This window comes from Melanerpes formicivorus, unplaced genomic scaffold (assembly GCF_026170545.1).
Source record: "Melanerpes formicivorus ecotype bairdi unplaced genomic scaffold, bMelFor1.0.p_v2 SCAF_11, whole genome shotgun sequence".
Lineage (NCBI taxonomy): Eukaryota > Metazoa > Chordata > Aves > Piciformes > Picidae > Melanerpes > Melanerpes formicivorus.
Window position 1 is genome coordinate 16636773 of NW_027142363.1, and position 19919 is coordinate 16656691.

Consider the following 19919-nt stretch of genomic DNA (forward strand, 5'->3'; position numbering starts at 1 on the left):
TTTTTAATTTCATCTATAGGACTATAAAATTATACTTAAAATAGATCTCTAAATAGTTATGTAAATACAAATGTATACACCAAAACACAAAGATGCCAATGATTCATGCCACAATTAGAGATCTCTGTGTAAGCCACAGCAAAAGAGGAGCTGTGCAGAAAATGGTGCTATAATGTAGTAGCTAATGAGATGAAGTACCAAGCTTACTGAAGGCCCATCACTTTGATGGGCCCATCACCTGTTCTACATTAAATCTGAGTGCAGTGGGGAAGCAATTTGCTAGATTACAGTTGTGTGCTGCCTGTGAAAAAGTGATAGAATGCTCTAGGTTGTATTACTGAAATGGTTGGTGGGGAGGAAAAGCTGAGTGAACTTCATGGCTGTCAAAAGATTCATACCCTCAGACACAGTAAGTAGCAGTGTATGCCTGTATGTATATCTCAGTCTGTCCTGCAGTGTTTGCTCAGCAGGAAGCCTCCTCTAAATTGAGGTGTGCCCAGTCTCTTAGGGGTATTGTTGTGAGGCAGTACCCACAGCAGCTGGCTACCTTTTCAAAGCAGTAATTGCTGGCAGGGAGCAGCTGCTGCTTCTGCTGGTGTTTGACAGCTAAAATAACCTTGGGGTTGCCTTGTGAAAGAGGCCTCAGCATCTCTGACTCACTTAAAACCTGAAAAGAAGCCATTCAGTATATTGGGGCTGTCCTGTCAGTCCTTTGCTGCTGTTGGCTGTGTGATGGGTTTTGTGTGTTTGGTAGCTTGAGACTAGAAGCACTGATGAGGTGAGGATAATGAAAGGAACTGAAGTAAAACACTCTCCTCTGCTGAGCTGCTCATAAGCACAATCAAGTTTTAACTGGCCAGCTTCATAAGGGTTCATGAATATTTGTTGAATTGGTAGTTGATACCAGGAGGTGGAAATAATGTAGTCATGAACAGCCACTGCAGAGTTTTGGATTTGAGCACTATAATCTGTTCCATAGCTGGGTAATCTCGTCTTGAACGTGGCAGAGCTCTGCTGCTCTGCTTTGGTTTTGTGTTTTTTTGTGTTGTGTTGATTTTTGGTTTGTGTGAGGCATTTGGGTTGTGTGTGTGTGTGTGTGTTTTGTTGTTGTTTTGGGGGTTTTGTTTGCTTTGTATTGTGATTTTTTTGAGTCTGTAATGGGGCCTATGAGGCACAGGCAACAGATACACCTAGAATGGAGTAAAGTGTGACAATATGACTGGTTTTGAGGGAACCTTTTAAGGGAGCCTAGAGACTCTGAGCCTCTATTTGCTGCATGAGCAGAGTTGGGGGCCTAATGAGCCATACTGAGTGGAGAAACCCTATCTGGGCCTTTCATATGGGTGTGAGAGTCTGGCTTCTCTCCAGCAGTTGCTGGTCCTCTGGATGCTACTGGCAGAAGACCTGCAGGGAGGTGCTGGAATCTTTGCAACAGCTGTAGGATGTTCAGACTTACTGTGTCAGTCTGCCTGCTTGGCCTTGAGAGATGGAAGGAGCAGTGAGATATGGAGCAGGTTAGGTGAAGAAGGGCCTACAGGGATCAGTAGTACCATTATTCCCCATGTCATGCTTGATTTGAATCTACTGATATGTATTCAATACCATGCTGCTGTCATGCCATCTTCAAAATGAAAGTGCTGGCTGGAGCAAGGTATCATGGAATCAATAAGGTTAGAAAAGACCTCAGAAATCAAGTCCAACCTATCACGACTAACTAAACCATGGCTCCAAGTGCCACATCTAATCCCCTCTTGGGATGGTGACTCTACCACCTCCCTGGGCAGCACATTCCAATGGGCAATCTCTCTTTCTGGGAAGAACTTTCTCCTCACCTCCAGCCTAAACCTCCCCTGGCACAGCTTGAGACTGTGTCCTCTTGTTCTAGTGCTGGTTGCCTGGGAGAAGAGACCAACCCCCACCTGGCTACAACCTCCCTTCAGGGAGTTGTAGAGAGCAAGAAGGTCTCCCCTGAGCCTCCTCTTCTCCAGGCTAAGCAACCCCAGCTCCCTCAGCCTCTCCTCATAGGGCTGTGCTCAAGGCCGCTCCCCATCCTCCTTGCCCTTCTCTGGACACGTTCATGTGTCTCAATGTCCTTCTTAAACTGAGGGTCCCAGAAGTGGGCACAGGACTCAAGGTGTGGCCTAACCAGTGCTGAGTACAAGGGCAGAATGCCTTCCCTGCTCCAGCTGGCCACACTGTTCCTGATACAGGCCAGGATGCCATTGGCCTTCTTGGCCACCTGGGCACACTGCTGCTTTATGTTCAGCCTCTTGTCAACCAGTACCCCCAGGTCCCTTTCTGCCTGGCTGCTCTCCAGCCACTCTGACTCCAGCCTGTAGCACTGCATGGGGGTGTTGTGGCCAATGTGCAGCACCCAGCACTTGGGGCTTGGAGTTCAGATCATAACATGAGAGGCTTCCTGTTCCGTTTGCTCCTTCCGATTTTGGGGTGTTGGTCTTTTCCTTTGTGCTGGTTGCTGTGTGCTTGGGTGGAGAGAACCATTTTATCACTGGCTTCTGCTTTTGCTGTGCTTTTCTGCTAAGGTAACTCAATAAACTCCTTATCTGAGCCCCCAGTTTCTTTGTGTTACTTCCCCTCCCATCGGTGTGTGTGGGACTTGCTTGTTAGAGCAGACTGTGTTAACCCAAGACACTCTCTGTCCCACCTTTGAGCAGTTTCTATGCTGAATCAGCATCACAATTTAATTCACAACTGGAATGGAGAACTTGCTTTTCAAATGAGTGCCAGACATTAGCCAGATGGAAAATAACAGGGCTGTCACATCTCAGTGGGGAAATGAGGCACGTTCTTAGGGAAAGCCTACAGGAAAGAATTGAATGAACAGGGCAAGAGTTCCCAGCATCTCCTGAGAGAAAACAGATGACACCAGTAGAGACATCATCTTTCCATTTAGGAGTGTGATGGGAAAAGACAGCGAAGTATTTGCATTTGACTCTTCTGAGGAGCATGGTCACTTTCAAAGGCCATCTACTCTTCTGAGGTCAGACCTGCTGCAGGGAGGTGGTTTTGGTCCTCTTGTGAGCCAGGAAGGATCAGGGAAATTCAAAGAAACTCTTGTTAAATAAGCATCCAAAACCTTTTTAACACACTTGGTATGCCAGCCAGCTGTGCTTTCCTGCACATAAGCATTTTGCAACCATACATGTGGATTAATATGTATGCTTCCTGTGTTAAATTGAGGGGTGAGGTGCCACCTCTCCTCCCTGCTTGAATGCACAATCAGAAAAATAAAAGTACTTCCAAGGAATTGAAGAAAAGGTAAATAACCAATGGCCTTTGTCAGTGCTGCTCAGTAGAACAGAATAAACCAGGTTGGAAGCGACCTTCAAGATCATCATGTCCAACCTGTTATCCAACACCACCTAATCAACCAAACACCCTATTAAGTCTCCTCCTGAACACCTCCAATGATGGTGACACCACCACCTCTCTGGGCAGCACATTACAATGGGCAATCACTCTCTCTGTGTAGAACTTCTTCCTAATCTCCAGCCTAAACCTCCCCTGGCGCAGCCTGAGACTATGTCCTCTTGTTCTGGGGCTGGTTGCCTGAGAGAAGAGACCAACCCCCACCTGGCTGGAACCTCCCTTCAGGGAGTTGTAGAGAGCAATAATGCCTCCTTTTCTCCCGGCGAAGCAACCCCAGCTCCCTCAGCCTCTCCTCACAGGGCTGTGCTCCAGACTCCTCCCCAGCTTTGTTGCCCTTCTCTGGACACCTTCCAGCAACTCAACATCTTTCCTAAACTGAGGGGCCCAGAACTGGACACAGGACTCAAGGTGTGGCCTAATCAGTGCTGAGTACAGGGCAGAATGCCTTCCCTGCTCCTGCTGGCTACACTGTTCCTGATGCAGGCCAGGATGCCATTGGCCCCCTGGCTGCTTGGGCACACTGCAGGCTCATGTTCAGCCTACTCTCAACCAGTCCCCCCAGGTCTCTTTCTGCCTGGCTGCTCTCCAGCCACTCTGACTCCAGCCTGTAGCTCTGCATGGGGTTGTTGTGGCCAATGTGTAGAACCTGGCACTTGGATGTGTTCAGTCTCCTGCCCTTGGCCTCTGCCCATCTGTCCAGCCTGTCGAAGTCTCTCTGCAGAGCCTCTCTACTCTCCAGCAGATCAACTCCTGCCCCCAGCTTAGTGTCATCTGCAAATTTATTGATGATGGACTCAGTGCCCTCATCCAGATCATCAATAAAGATGTTAAAGAGCGTGGGGCCCAGCACTGATCCTTGGGGCACACCACTAGTTCCTTTGCCACCAGCTGGTTGTGGCACCATTCACCATCAGTCTCTTTCTTACAGTTAGACCAATCTGTTTCTTTCTAGGAGCATCACTTACGGGTTGGAACCTTGTCTGGTAGAGGCAGTTCACAGTACTCTGTGTGCATGTTCTTGTGTGTACACACCCTGTGGGAAATTTCCAAAAGGGTGGAAAAGGTTTTGGCGTGGCTGCTGCATGCTTTAACTCCCTTTGTTTGTTTGAGACCCTGCTGAAATGGAGTGTGTGTTACTAAGCCCAAGTACATGGCAGCAACTGCCCCATCTGAAAAGTGCTCCTGTGGTTTGGCAGCCATGGGTAGCGTTTTGAATTGATATGAGGGGGAGCATGTGTGTGTGTGTCAAGGGGAATAGTAGTTCTTCTGTGCCCTGAAGATATAAAAGCTGCTTCTGATATCTCTCTTGAATACACATTTTCACAAACCATCTCTCTAGACTTCCCAGATCACCCCTTCATGAGCTGTGTGCTTAGGGATTTGAAAGTATTACTGTGCCTGAAAGGAGATGGGTTTTTTTCAGCTGCTCCAGACAGACCCAGTGGGCACTCTGGAGAATTTAACAAAACCAGCTTGTTTACTTCTTGTATGGCTTGAAGTGGTTTGCTTAGCTCTCTAGGAAGCCCTATTCAACTTTATTTAAATGTAGCAAACAAAGAGTCTCAAAACTGTGATTCAGCGCTTTAACAAGATGCCGAGAGAGCTCCATGCTAAGCAGCAAAACTGTATAGCTCCTAAGACCTAGTCTAGAAATAGGATTCCCTGGGTTTTTTTGAGGAGTGATTGGCCAGGGAAGCAGCTAAGGCCCAGACAGCTTAGTCCTGTGTGTCAAATTGAAATGTACATAAAGATGTGCTTTACATGTTGATGATCCTCGCTAACTGGGGAGAGCAGGAAACATAGCACTACTATTACTCTGCTCACAGAGCTTGGAACTGTCCAGCTCCCAGTGAATAGAATAGAATAGGCCAGGTTGGAAAAGACCTTTGAGATCGAGTCCAACCTATCACCCAACACCATCTAATCAACTAAACCATGGCACCAAGTGCCTCATCCAGGCTCTTCCTAAACACCTCCAGTGATGGTGACTCCACCACCTCCCTGGGCAGCACATTCCAGTGGCCAATCTCTCCTGCTGGGAAGAATTTCTTCCTAACATCCAGCCTGAACTTCCTTTATGAAAACAGCTGAGTTGTGTGATCTGGGGGCACTGAGGTTCTCGATGGCCTTCAGAGCTTGGTGCTGGGATTATGACACTTCTCTACATGAGGCGCCTTGTCCAGGTGTCCCACATTACTTACAGCGTTGTGGATCATGGAAGGAAAGGGTGAAAGAAACCTTTGCACTGTTGAGTGTGAGCCTTATGATCTGGTTTGGGGGGTTTTGTAGATAAGGGACACAAATTGTGAGTGACTGCTCAACATTGATGCAAGGTGTGTGGAATTGTACAGATGCTTTTGGGAAGTCTAAAGTGTGACCTGTTCTGTGTCAGTAAAACTACATATTTATTAGCACTTGGGAGCTGCTAGACATGTTCACTGACCTTTAGAGAGCACCTGATTTATGCCCTGGCTTTGCTAAATTTTTCTGTGTTTTTATTGCATGACAACCAGAGATATATAGGCATGAATGAGATGACTTTGCTGCATTGTTTCAAGGAGGGTAGCGACAAAGAGTAGTGAGAGCCAAATCCTCCCTCTGTAGTGAGTCACTAATTGTATGCTGTGCATGCAGACTAGTAAAACATGTTGGCATAATACTGTTGTCCCATGTTGTAATTACTGAAGATAGATTCAGCTGTTTCAAAATGACAGCAAGTGCCTGTGCTCATCTTGGTATGTGGAGGGAAGGGAACCTCAAGTTAACTGATACTGAAAGAAGGAATTCTTGAAAGGTAGCAAATTGGCTGGGACTCTGAAGACTGGAATGTTACTGAGGTTTTGTGTCTATTATATATATCTGCTTATATCTATTGTTTAACTATATTTTTGGCAAGAGCAACGGTGTGTTCAGCACAGTTGAACTTAGCCTGGAAAGTGTCCATATGCTGCTATGGTACTTGGAAACACAGGAGCTAATGGCAGCCTTTATCCTGTTTGGAAGGAATTGGTTGCTTCCAATGTGACTGCCTGTGGACTGGTGCTGTTACCATATTTGGCATAAACAGGCAGCAAAGAGGAGGAGTAGTTTACAGAAACAAAGTAGAGGCCCCATTTCCCACAGCCAGTTGGATGAGTACACAAAGCAGAGGTTAAACTCTGGTCCTGTTAACTGAACGTGTTTATGGTAACTTCTATTAACACTGCTTTCAAGGGCACTCAGTGTGCTATGACAGGTAACTAGGACTGGTATTAATAGAATAGAATTGACCAGGTTGGAAAAGACCTTTGAGATCATCAAGTCCAACCTATCACCCAGCACCATCTAATCAACTAAACCATGGCACCAAGTGCCTCATCCAGGCTCTTCCTAAACTCCTCCAGTGATGGGGACTCCACCACCTCCCTGGGCAGCATATTCCAATGGCCAATCACTCTCTCTATGAAGAACTTCTTTCTCTCCTCCAGCCTAAACCTCCCTTGGTGCACCTTGAGACTGTGTCCTCTTGTTCTGGTGCTGGTTGCCTGGGAGAAGAGACCAACCCCCACCTGGATACAACCTCCCTTCAGGTAGTTGCAGACAGCAAGAAGGTCTCCCCTGAGCCTTCTCTTCTCCAGGTTAAACAACCCCAGCTCCCTCAGCCTCTCCTCACAGGGCTGTGCTCCAGACCCCTCCCCGCCTTTGTTGCCCTTCTCTGGACACCTTCCAGCAACTCAACATCTTTCCTAAAGTGAGGGTCCCAGAACTGGACACAGGACTCAAGGTGTGGCCTAACCAACGCTGAGCACAGGGCACAATGACTTCCCTGCTCCTGCTGGCCACACTACTCCTGATGCAGGCCAGGATGCCATTGGCCTTCTTGGCCACCTGGGCACACTGCTGGCTCATGTTCAGCTGGCTGTCAACCAGTACCCCTGGGTCCCTTTCTGCCTGGCTGCTCTCCAGCCACTCTGACCCCAGCCTGGAGCACTGCCTGGGGTTGTTGTGGCCAATGTGTAGAACCTGGCACTTAATGTGTTCAATCTCCTGCCCTTGGCCTCTGCCCATCTGTCCAGCCTGTCGAGGTCCCTCTGCAGAGCTCTCCTGCACTCTAACAGATCAACTCCTGTAGTGTGATAGGCAAGAGTGATTGTTATGGGGGCTACTGGTCCATATGACCTATGCTGACCCCCATGTAGGACTGGGAGAGTTCCTTCTGCTGTAGGCCTGCAGATCAGGCCAGGTACTCTCTTGAGATTCTATACTGTCACGCAGAGCACCTGGCCGTAGCAGGCAGGAAACTCTGTGGTGTCCCAAAAGAGTTTGGTCAGCCAGTGTCTCCAAAAACAGCAGCTGCATTCTCATCTTTGTTTTGTAATTGAAGTGTGTAAAAAGCAGTGCACCTTACAAGGGAATTAAAACCACCCACTGTTTGGGGTATAATTTTGTGTGAGGTAAGGAGGAGTATTCTACCTGCCCAGCTGATGCTGTGTTTGAAATAGCAGACCTAAGGATGTTCCTTCATGTCACTTTACTTAAAAACATTGCTTTAGAGTTCCCTTCTTCTCCAAAGTGTTAGTTTGCCTGATAGAGGCTTAAAAACTATCTTCACTTACATCTGCAAAGAATATGAGTATAGCAGCAGGTTTAGGGCTTTAATTTTTCCATTAGTCTGGAGGTCAGATGTGGAAGTTTAGAGACAAGAACTCAATTAGACTAAAAGGGAGCTTTAAATTTCAGGCTGCTAATCCTGTATTTTTCAGAGATCTCAATGCTAGGAAATTCAGGCTCTATACATTGCCATAATCACTGGGACTGCCTTAGGTATGAAAAGGTGAAGCACATTCTACTAGCACCAAAATCTTAGCACAAAACCAGAAACCTGTTTCCATTTTGGTCTCCTCAGTTTGCTAGTGTGCCAGGAGAGAAGTCCTGCTGATGACACAAGTGAGGAGCCTATCCTGTCTCTATGCACTAGGTCATGCCAGGTTTCAGACTCTGTGGCAGGTGTTGCATGGCTTGTGCTAGCAAAGAATAGCAATGATTTTTAAAGTAGGTGCTCAGCTACATCAGCCTAATAGGGTTAAGGCTGAGATCTGCTAATGGGATCAATAGAATCTTGCATGAATGTAGAACGAGCTGGATGTACTGATGAACACTGACTACCTGGCAGTGACACTAAATATGGAAGGTGTTGCAAATGCATTTTATAGACTGCCTCCTTGGGTGGTAAAACTTGTACAAGGCATGATGCTTGATGATGTGTGACAGGAAATCTGCAAAGCTGGGGAAAAAAACCAAAACAAACCCAAACTAAATACAATAGAATAGAATTAACCAGGTTGGAAAAGACCTTTGAGATCATTGAGTCCAACCTATCATCCAACACCATCTGATCAACTAAAGCATGGCACCAAGTGCCTCATCCAGGCTCTTCCTAAACTCCTCCAGTGATAGGGACTCCACCACCTCCCTGGGCAGCGCATTCCAAGGGCCAATCTCTGGAAAGAACTTCTTCCTCACCTCCAGCCTAAACCTCCCCTAGCACAGCTTGAGACTGTGTCCTCTTGTTCTAGTGCTGGTTACCTGGGAGAAGAGACCAACCCCCACCTGGCTACAACCTCCCTTCAGGTAGTTGTAGAGAGCAAGAAGGTCTCCCCTGAGCCTCCTCTTCTCCAGGCTAAGCAATCCAAGTCCTTCAGCCTCTCCTCACAGGGCTGTGCTCCAGACCCCTCCCCAGCTTTGTTGCCCTTCTCTGGACACCTTCCAGCATCTCAACATCTTTCCTAAACTGAGGGGCCTAGAACTGGACACAGGACTCAAGGTGTGGCCTAAGCAGTGCTGAGCACAGGGCACAATGACCTCCCTGCTCCTGCTGGCCACACTATTCCTGATGCAGGCCAGGATGCCACTGGCCTTCTTGGCCACCTGGGCATGTGCCTGGCTCATGTTCAGCCTGCTATCAACCAGTCCTCCCATAAGAAAACCACACAAAAACATCAAGGTCAGGCTTTGCTCCTGAATACTTTGTATTTTTCAGTCAATTTTTGGTGCTTTGTGTAGAATCTCAGTATTCATTTAGGCTGTGTAAGTATAAGGAGGGGACCTTCAGGATCATCAAAGTATTCTGACTTTGTGGTTGTTGTAGATTACATATGAAGACAGTGGTTGCAAGTCACTCTGTGCTAGCACTTCCACTGGCTTTTCCTTGTGGATTCAGCATAGTTACAGAAGTTCTTATAACACTGGGCCAGCATGGTTAGAACTTAGAGATTAAAAACCAAAGTTTTGGATAACAAGCAGAGAGGCAAGGAATCTCCCCTCACTCTGCTGCTAGTGCAGGAGCACTGCTTGCAGGCTGAGTTCATTGCAGTTCACTGCTTGAATCCTCCTAGAAAAGACATGTTCAGGGCACTCTTACTCCTTTTTCTTTCTGTTGTTTTTTCCCTTCTGCTGTCAGACCAAGTGTTGGCTGTACTGCTTGCAGGTAAACCTTCCTGCTGAGAATTGGCACTGTGAATACTTTGCAGAGCTCATCAACGTGTCTAAATTCTTCTTTGTCCACAAATGCAGATGATATGTCCTTTGATGTCTCCTGGTTTGCTGTGCACTCCTTTGCATTGGACAGAGAGCCCATCCTGCTGGCCTCGCTGGATCGCAGAGGGATCGTGACCCAGAGCCGCAGGAACGGGAGCAGCGATCTCAGCCTGGAGAGAATCAGCCCACTGGAGTTCCGCCTCCGCCTGCACGGCTGCGAGGACCAAGACTTTGGGAACCACTACTGTGTAGTGACCCCCTGGGTGAGATCTGCCACTGGAGTATGGCAGCAGGAGCCTGACATCAAAGCCAAACCCATCTTTGTGTCTGTGAAAATGGATGGTAAGAGATTTCATGGTGAGAGTGGCTGGAGAGCAGCCAGGCAGAAAGGGACCTGGGGGGACTGGTTGACAAGAGGCTGAACAGGAGCCAGCAGTGTGCCCAGGCGGCCAAGAAGGCCAATGGCATCCTGGCCTGCATCAGAAATAGTGTGGCCAGCAGGAGCAGGGAAGTCATTGTGCCCTGTACTCAGCACTGTTAGGCCACACCTTGAGTCCTGTGTCCAGTTCTGGGCCCCTCACTTTAGGAAGGATGTTGAGCTGCTGGAAGGTGACCAGAGAAGGGCAACAAAGCTGGGGAGGGGTCTGGAGCACAGTCCTATGAGAAGAGGCTGAGGGAGCTGGGGTTGCTTAGGCTGGAGAAGAGGAAGCTCAGGGGAGACCTTGCTCTCCACAACTCCCTGAAGGAAGGTTGTAGCCAGGTGGGGGTTGGTCTCTTCTCCCAGGCAACCAGCACCAAAGAAGAAGACAGAGTCTCAAGCTGCACCAGGGGATTTTTAGGCTGGCTGTTAGGAAGAAGTTCTTCCCAGCAAGAGAGATTGGCCATTGGAATGTGCTGCCCAGGGAGGTGGTGGAGTCCCCATCACTGGAGATGTTTAGGAAGAGCCTGGATGAGGCACTTGGTGCCATGGTTTAGTTGATTAGATGGTGTTGGGTGATAGGTTGGAGTCAAGGATCTCAGAGGTCTTTTCCAACCTGGTTAATTGTATTCTATTCGAAGTATTAAGTTTTTAGGTTTCTTTTAAACACCTTTTTACATCTTTCTGTGACAGATATTCCCCATGACTATTTTTGAAGGTGCCTGTGATAATTTCATTAGATTTTGTTACATTTTTTTTTTCTTATGGTTTGTAACTTCAGATTCCACAGACTGGGAAGTTGTGGTGGGTTGAAGTTCCTCCTCCCAACATTACCAAGAACAGACCAGCTCAGTTAGAAGCAAATGGAGCTGTATTTACAAGCACAATCTACACTCTACAATGGAATGCACTGAATATGTACAAAATAGACAGGAGATACAATGTTTACAGATACTTACAATTAGCAAACAACACAAACCCCTCCCTGGTCAAAAAGACCAGGGAAAGCTCCCTGCTTCTCCCCACCCTACCTCCCCTACACCCCTCTACAAAGGGGATGAGAGAGAGGAGCAGAGAAGTTAGACTTAGCCAAGGCCAGCTGATAAGCAGGTTATCTCTCATGATGGAAGCAAGCCAGCCAGAGATCAGAAGAGAAAAGGGCAGAATTGTTCTGGTACAGCTCCTCTTATTCCAGACATTTACCCAATTAATTTGTTTAGAATCATCTTTTGTTTTCCTTTTTACACCCAAGAGTGATTGATTTATATTTCTTTACTTCTCTGTTCAAAATCTGTAACTAAATTTTAAAGACATAGCCCAAAACCCCCACAGAAGTCCTGAACAGATCACAGCTATAAGGCTGGACTGGTTACTTTCCTGATCAGCTCTTGGTGTTTGTTGTAGCTGGGGCATCTTTCAATCAAGGCATAGCTGTTCCCTCCAAGCGTTAACCCTTCTGCTGCCTGCAGGAGGAAGCCTTGGTTTGCAGATGGAGTGTGCTGAATTAGAGTTGCATTGTGGTTAGCAGCAGAGAGCAGAAAGTCAGAACTGTAATTCCTTCCTGCTTCTCCTAACCACAAGACGTGCTGCTCCCTGTGCTTCATGCCTTGTCTGCCTTCCAGCCCGAGCTGCAAGTGTTGCTTGACGTTATGAGGAGCAAGCTGCACGCTAGGTGCTGCGTTCAGGAAACTGAATGCTGGAGGGGTTTTGACCAAGTTGTTTTCTTCTCACTGTTTCCAGGAAAGGTCATATTGGAAAGTTCCATGAACTCAAAAGCAATCAGAAGCTTTTGTTCTCCATGCTGTACAAAACCAGCTTTCATATCTGTGCTTTCTAAACTCCTTACACTTCTTGGCCCTGCATTTTAACTGAGCAATGCACGCTTGCAAATCAAGTTTCTTGTTTAGGTACCAACTTTGGAGGTTGATTAGACTGGGCTGCTGAGTGGCAGTGAATATATTGTACAAGTAGTTCTAATCAAGCCAAGTGTAAAGGAGTCTACTCATTGCCATTTGGAAACATATTATGAAGAGTGCAGCCGCAGTCATCCTCTGATGGGGAAAATTTGCAAGGCTTTTGTTTGGAGGAACAGGTAACAGGATATATCCCCTTGGAACTAGCTGTACTTTGCTGTCTCACTCCAAGACTGGGGTCACTTCAGGCTGGGGTCGGAGTGGCTGGAGAGCTGCCAAACAGAAAGGGACCTGGGGTTGCTGATTGAGAGCTGCCTAAACATGAGCCAGCAGTGTGCCCAGACAGCCAAGAAGGCCAACGGCATCCTGGCCTGCATCAAGAATAGTGTGGCCAGGAGGAGCAGGGAAGTCATTGTGCCCCTGTACTCTGCATTGTTTAGGCCACACCTTGAGTACTGTGTCCAGTTCTGGGGCCCTCAGTTTAGGAAAGATGTTGAGATGCTGGAAGGTGTCCAGAGAAGGGCAACGAAGTTGGTGAGGGGTTTGGAACACAGCCCTATGAGGAGAGACTGAGGGAGCTGGGATTGTTTAGCCAGGAGAGGAGGAGGCTCAGGGGTGACCTCATTGCTCTCTCCAACTCCCTGAAGGGAGGTTGTAGCCAGGTGGGGGTTGGTCTCTTCTCCCAGGCAACCAGCACCAGAACAAGAGGACACAGTCTCCAGCTGCGCCAGGGGAGGTTTAGGCTGGAGGTGAGGAGAAAGTTCTTGCCAGAGAGAGTTGTTAGCCATTGGAATGTGCTGCCCAGGGAGGTGGTGGAGTCCCCATCCCTGGAGGTGTTCAAGAGGGATTGGATGTGGCACTTGGTGCCATGGTTTAGTCATGAGGTCTGTGGTGACAGGTTGGACTTGATGATCTTTGCGGTCTCTTCCAACCTTGGTGATACTGTGATACTGTGAAGACTCCTCTAGTGCTTCCAGCCTCCCTGAGGCTTTGAAATAGTAGAGGAGGAATTAGAGTGAGGAGGTGAGTGAGTCCAGTAAGAGACCAATGGTCCAAACCTCAAAAGACAGAAAGGAAGGAGAAACAGTGTCATTTCCTTCTGTCATCCTTACTGTGAATAACCTGGGATTGTCTTCCTTTGTCAGTTGGGAATTTCTCAATGATATAATAACAACTTTGCTTTCCTCTTTCAGTTTTGAATGCTTTCAAGTATCCCCTGTTGATTGGCATCGGTCTGGCCACTGTCATTGGACTCCTATCCTGCCTCATCGGCTACTGCAGCTCCCGCTGGTGCTGCAAGAAGGAAGTGCAGGAAACAAGACGGGAGCGTCGCCGGCTGATGTCGATGGAGATGGACTGAGTGTGGGAGCCAGACATGCTTGCATCTGGGAAGAGACTCAGCCTGGGGGCTCTTGGATTATGCTGAGACACTTGCTCACAGGACCAGACAAGACAGTGCGTTTCCTCTCTGATTTCAACCTGGACCTCAAGCTTCTCCTTGTTACACTTCATGGCCTGAGAGCACTCAGGCCAGATTTAGTGACTCCTTTTCCAGCAGCACCTTCTGCGTAGGAATTGTGCCCTTCCTTCAACAGGGCCCTGTGACAAAATTCACCAAGATTGTTTTGGGGTTTTTTGGTGTTGGTTTTTTGGGGATGTCCCCACAAGAAAGCCTGATGGGCAGGGTGTTGGCTGGGAAAGGGGCTAGTAGAAGTGTTAGGCTTCAGTTTTATTAACCAGTCTACTTTTTGCCTCCACTCCATCACAACATCCCTGTTCCCTTTCTCTGCCTTGGCATTTGACAGACTTCTGTGTTAGGTTGAAGGCTAGAGAAGGCTTCTCTGCTGGTGCCTCATGAGGCTGGTCCAGCAAAGAATTGGTTCATCATTGTCAGCATGCCTTCTCTTCTCTGGCCTTCAAAAGGTTTGCAATTAACCCCAAAACATAACTTGCCTAGAGGTCTGAGACACTTTAAACTTCTTCTTTATTTTCAGTGCTCAGAGCTCTCAGCTGTGGTGTATAGGGGCTACCTTGGCAACCCAGAAGAGTCAATCCTCAGACAAGCATTTGTTGGATGTCCTCTTACAGCCACTTTCTTTCCCACCCTTCCATCTTATTGCCTCACTACAGCTGCTCATGTTGTGCCCAAGACCCTGTTCTGTTTGTGGCAGGGGGGGCACATGATGTCCAGGAGTGAAGCCCAGCTCTCTGCTGGCCTTGGCAGAGAGGTAGAAGGCCTTGCCCCACTGATTATGGTGAAAAAAGAAAAGAAGAGCTGGATCTTTGTCTGCAGTTGGCCAACTGATCATGTTTAGAGAAGCATAGTAAATTATGTATTACTAGATGCACAAACCAGATACTGATGCTGCTTCTGCCAGTCACTCAGTGATAACTCTTGAACCTGTGAACAGAGTCAGATCTGCAGCAGCTGAAGTGCAGCTTGTAAGGTCAAGCCCAAGAGGGCAGCAAGAATCCTTCAGATTCCAGTGCTCCTGGTCTTGTGCGTGGGCCTGCAGCAGGACTTCCCTCATGGGTTTGAGAACTGTTCCTAGGTGCTGTAGTACAGAGGCTGTGCTTTTGTCTTCCACACACTGACCTGGCTCCTGAGCTGGGAGCAGCTTCTGTTTCAGGCAGTTCTGTCTTCCAAGCACAGCTGGTGTTTTAAGCAATAAAAGTCAGGATAAAGATACTGTGTATATGCAGGGAAGGAAGGAGGACTGTACCACAATCTGATGTCACAGCCTTGGTTTGGCTCTCATCAAGAAGGGTGACAAATGGAGAGCTGAGGCCAGAGCTCAGTCTTTTCTAGAGTTTTTAGAGAATAAATTATGTTAGATGAGAGCACCCCTGGAAGGTGGTGGCTGTGATGTGCTGGTTAGTCTAGACATGAGTTATGTACTGGACAGCCTGCCTCACTAACAGCTCACCTCGCTGCGCGTCCCAGGGGCGCGGCAGGTCCAGTATCTCTGCTGCAAAGGCTTTGTCTTGCTGTAGTGTTTGTGCAAGTTTGCAGTCACCACTGTTGCTATTCCAAAATTGGGGGGGGCTGCAGGGAGTTTTCTTTGTGTGTTTCCCTTCTGCCCCAGTTCTGCATTGTTCTGAGGCCGATGTGAGGGCTTAGGCTGTTCCACTTCCCACGTGTGAGCGTGCAGGAGGTGGCACACACATACATCTGTATGCACAGAGGTGGCCACTGGCTTTTGGCAGCTGAATGCTGGATGTCTTCAAAACAGACTTGATTTACAGCTGGGGCTTGTGATGCATTGAGTCTTTAAGACATTTTGTGTGGTATTCCAAAACTGGGACACCCCAAACCTGTAAGCCTCATGGCCTGAGCGTTCACAGCAACTTTTCTTTTTGGCCTGGTGTCATCTTTTCTGGAAGAGCTCTCAGAAGGCCTAGTTGCAGACAGATGTGTCCATCTCTGTGGAGGATGAGGGCAGAAGCAGTCTCCAGCTTTTGCTGTGAAAGCTGAGAGATCTGTAGTGACGCTTTCCAAAGGAAGGAAGGTGAGGGAAGGATTCGCTGAGATACTACTCTGCCAGCAAGGATTTTTCTTCCTCTCCTGTCTATCTGCCATAGGGAAATCTTGCTTTTTCCTTGAATGTTATGAAACAACGTGCTGATGTTTGGGATGCTGGTCTAGCAGCCTTTTTTCCTGCATTAATGTTTGCTTTCTTCATGGAAGGCCTGTGGCATTGGGGCGTCTTGGGAGGGGGCGTAGTGGGGATGAGGCTGGAAGCACAGCATCAGTAACTTTCTGTCCTTGCAGGCTGCCTCCTTGTTTAGGTGCTCTTAGTTAAGTTTTAGGTGGAGAGGATCATGACTGAAATGCAATAATTAGGGAATGAATGAGCAGGGAACCGCCAGCTCTTCCCAAGCACACGATAATAGCACATTTTCTCCCTGCTGGAAAAATCTCAGGGTTATTTTGGTCAGGGCTCCCTGCTCCTCTAGAGAAAGGTCCCCATGTCCTTAGCTAATGCTGACCTTCCTCCATAGCCCCAGACAAACCACTTTTGTCATTCCAAGTGAAGCAAGTTGATGCTTGATCACTTCTGACTCGTGCTGCTGCCAGCCCCTCGGAAGGCAATGCTGCATCTTCTTCCACCCTGTCTTTGCTGTAGTTGGAAGGATAGAAACTGAGGGGCTAGACTTACCCCCCTGCCCCCCAATTCCTTCTACTTGTGCCAATTTTGTATTGTCCCCTTTTTTAACAAAATAGAGTGGGAATTGTATCTCTGATGAGAAAAAAAGAAGTCACTTTCCATGTTTTTATTTCCTGTGTGAGCAGGGTTTGTGTGAGTGGAGGTGTGTGTGCATCTGGTTGTGTATTAAACCTGCAGAGTATCAGAAGAGTAAGCTGCCTAAGATGCATTGCAAGCATCCATAACCTCCCTGCTGCAACCTGTGGTATTGTCAAAGTATCCTAAGGGCTCACATTGATCTTCCTCTGTTCACATTGCAACATCTCCTGGTGAAGCTCGTGAATTCCTCCAGGCACTTAGAATTTTGATCCAGGACAAGCTTGAACATCATGTAGCAGAAGGCCAAGCTACTTCTCTTTGTTTGGTTTTAATTTCAGAGTTATAAAATAACGTGTTTGGCACGATCCTGGAATGCAGGTACTGAGTAGTTCCAACAGTGCTGTGTAAAATGTTTCTTTTTATGTTTAAAATAAAGAGAGAGCCTTTTTGATTATGGTTGTGCTGTGGCTCTGGGGCTCTGAGTGGTTCTGGGCAGGACTTTCCTTGTATGCAGACACTACTGTTGAAGGAAGGATAGCAAATGTGAAGCTTACGGTGCTGTTTCCAGCGCTGCTTGCCCTGTAAAACAAGCATGAGCTCTCTGTTACAGTATGTTAATAATAGCTGCCTGCTTCTGTCTGCTGAACTGGGGAAAAAGACAATTAACTGGTGAGGGGTTTGGAGCACAGCCCTATGAGGAGAGGCTGAGGGAGCTGGGGCTGCATATCCTGGAGGAAAGGAGGCTCAGGGGAGACCTTCTTGCTCTCTACAACTACCTGAAAGGAGGTTGTAGCCAGGTGGGGGTTGGTCTCTTCTCCCAGGCAACCAGCACCAGAACAAGAGGACACAGTCTCAAGCTGCACCAGGGGAGATTCAGGCTGGATGTTAGGAAGAATTTCTTCCCAGCAAGAGAGATTGGCCATTGGAATGTGCTGCCCAGGGAGGTGGTGGAGTCACCATCCCTGGAGGTGTTCAAGAGGGGATTGGACGTGGCACTTGGTGCCATGGTTTAGTTAGTCATGAGGTGTTGGGTGATAGATTGGACTTGATGATCTCAAAGGTCTTTCCCAACCTTGTTGATTCTATGATGCCTGGGGAAACCTGCCTCCTCTGTCATGTGAAGGTGAGTCTCAGTCATGCAAATCTTCCAAGGAAACATGGCTTTGGCCTTTTCTGGGGGCTTCTACATTCCTGTGATTACAGGGGACTAAGGTCTGCACCACAGGTGTTGGGGCAGATGGTCTTACAAGAAAGCCACTCATCGAAGCTGTGGGACCTGCCAACTGGAGAAAAAGCCACTGTCCATTCCTGTGCAAGGTAAAGAAACCTTAAATACAGCACACAGCCTTCTGTCAGCCCTTTGCCCGTGATCTCTTTCCATTACTGAGGAAAACAGCATTAGACTGTATCCAGCAGATGATTGATACTGAGAGCTCCAGGGGAATGCCTGTGTTATTGAGGAAGCCAGGCTCTGTGGATTTCCAGGTCTCTCAGAAGGGGTGCCACGAAGACAAGCTGTTCTGCTTTCCCTGGCAGCCAAGTTGCATTCCATGCAGTGCCAGAAGTGTAAGTGCATGTGCTCCTGGCTCTGCCAGGCGGGTAGAGAGGCAGGGCTTTCCACAGCAAACCTTGTGAAAGCAACTTAGTATTGTATCATACTTGCTTTGTGTGAGATTCTATAAACTCCAGTGTGTTCTGGGCCTTAGACTAGACCCCAGACTGAGTCTACCTCATCTGGCTTCAGAAATGGAAATGAAGCTGCAGGTAATGAAATTCTGTTTCTTGTTGGCAACTTAATCTGGCTCGTGCAATAGGAGCATCCCAGTTACTGGGCACCTGAGAACCCACAGAGATGGCTGAGAGGACAGGACTGGTGTTGCCTTTGTGGCTTTTGTTGCCTGGGATGCTAGGGCTGTGGTGGCTACTGTAATTTCCCTCTTTAGGGAAAGCATCCATGCTGCTCAGCATCTGCCTGGATCTATGACAGCTGTATGTGGCTACAGCCAAATGCAGAGTGCGGGTTTTGAATACAAGTACAGTAGAGCTAACCTCCCCTTTGGTGTTCAGGTAACAAACTGCCTCTAGTGATGGACTAGGGAAGGAGGGGGGAAGCCACAGCAGATAGTTGTGGTCACTATTTAGGAAGGGCAGGTGCTGCCTGACCAACCTGATCTCCTTCCATGCCCAGGTGACTGCCTGGTGGATGTGGGGCAGGCTGGGGATGTAGTCTGCCTGGACTTCAGCAAGGCCTTTGACACCGTCCCCCATAGCAAACTCCTGGCCAAGCTGTCAGCCCCTGGCTTGGACAGCAGCACTCTGAGCTGCGTTAGGAACTGGCTGGAGGGCTGAGCCCAGAGAGTGGTGGTGAATGGTGCCATCCAGCTGGCAGCCAGGCACTAGTGGTGTCCCCCAGGGATCAGTGCTGGGCCCCATCCTGTTCAATATCTTTATTGATGATCTGGATGAGTGGATTGAGTCCATCATCAGTAAGTTTGCAGATGACAGCAAGCTGGGGGCAGGAGTTGATCTGTTAGAGGGTGGGAGAGGTCTGCAGAGGGACCTTGCCAGGCTGGACAGATGGGCAGAGTCCAAGGGCAGGAGATTGAACACATCCAAGTGCCAGGTTCTACACATTGGCCACAACAACCCCATGCAGTGCTACAGGCTAGGGTCAGAGTGGCTGGAAAGCAGCCAGGCAGAAAGGGACCTGGGGATACTGGTTGACAGCTGGCTGAACATGAGCCAGCAGTGTGCCCAGGTGGCCAAGAAGGCCAATGGCATCCTGGCCTGCATCAGGAGTAGTGTGGCCAGCAGGAGCAGGGAAGTCATTCTGCCCCTGTGCTCAGCACTGGTTAAGCCACACCTTGAGTCCTGTGTCCAGTTCTGGGTCTTTTCCAAGGTTTATTCTATTCTGTGAGATGAAGAGTTTTCAGGATCTCTAATGCCATTCTCATTTATCTGTGAAAACAGCTCCAAGGTGGATTCTAATCTTTGTTTTGTTATTTGGGTAACATCTTTCCTTTGCCTAAGAGTAGTCCTTGGGTAATAATCAGCAGGATAGATCCAGTTTTCTCTGATTGTGGGTTTTATTCTTGCACTCCTAGCCTTTAGCCATGCAACCTCTCTGCCATGTGACTGCTGGAGACAAGTAAGTCTCATCCCGAGGTCCCTGGGGTGTTACCTATGCCGCCAGTCCCTCTGATTTTGTCTCTTCTCATAGGCACACCAATAGTGATGTTTCTTGAAGTTTACAGAGCAATATCATTGCCATAAGGTGAATCTTCCAGCAATGAAAAGGATAATTTGTCTTTCTACTTTAGCTGGCACTTGGCCTTCTTCCGCAGGAGAAGACCTTAGCAGCTGTGTTATGTCACTGCCCACTCTCTCCCCTCAAGCCCATCACTGTGTGCTGACAAGCATAGCCTTTTCCAAGAG

General features: G+C 48.1%; 1 protein-coding gene across 2 annotated transcripts in view; it reads left to right on the top strand.

Moving 5' to 3' along the window:
- Positions 1 to 16935, top strand: part of PTGFRN (prostaglandin F2 receptor inhibitor) — an 86378-nt gene extending 69443 nt beyond the window's left edge. For both annotated transcript variants that reach the window (XM_068144689.1, XM_068144688.1), the window contains exons 8-9: positions 9943 to 10248; positions 13431 to 16935. In XM_068144689.1, coding sequence (XP_068000790.1) covers positions 9943 to 10248; positions 13431 to 13597 — 473 coding nt within the window. In that variant the 3' untranslated portion in view covers positions 13598 to 16935. The remainder of the gene's footprint in view (positions 1 to 9942; positions 10249 to 13430) is intronic.
- Positions 16936 to 19919: the final 2984 nt, after the last annotated feature.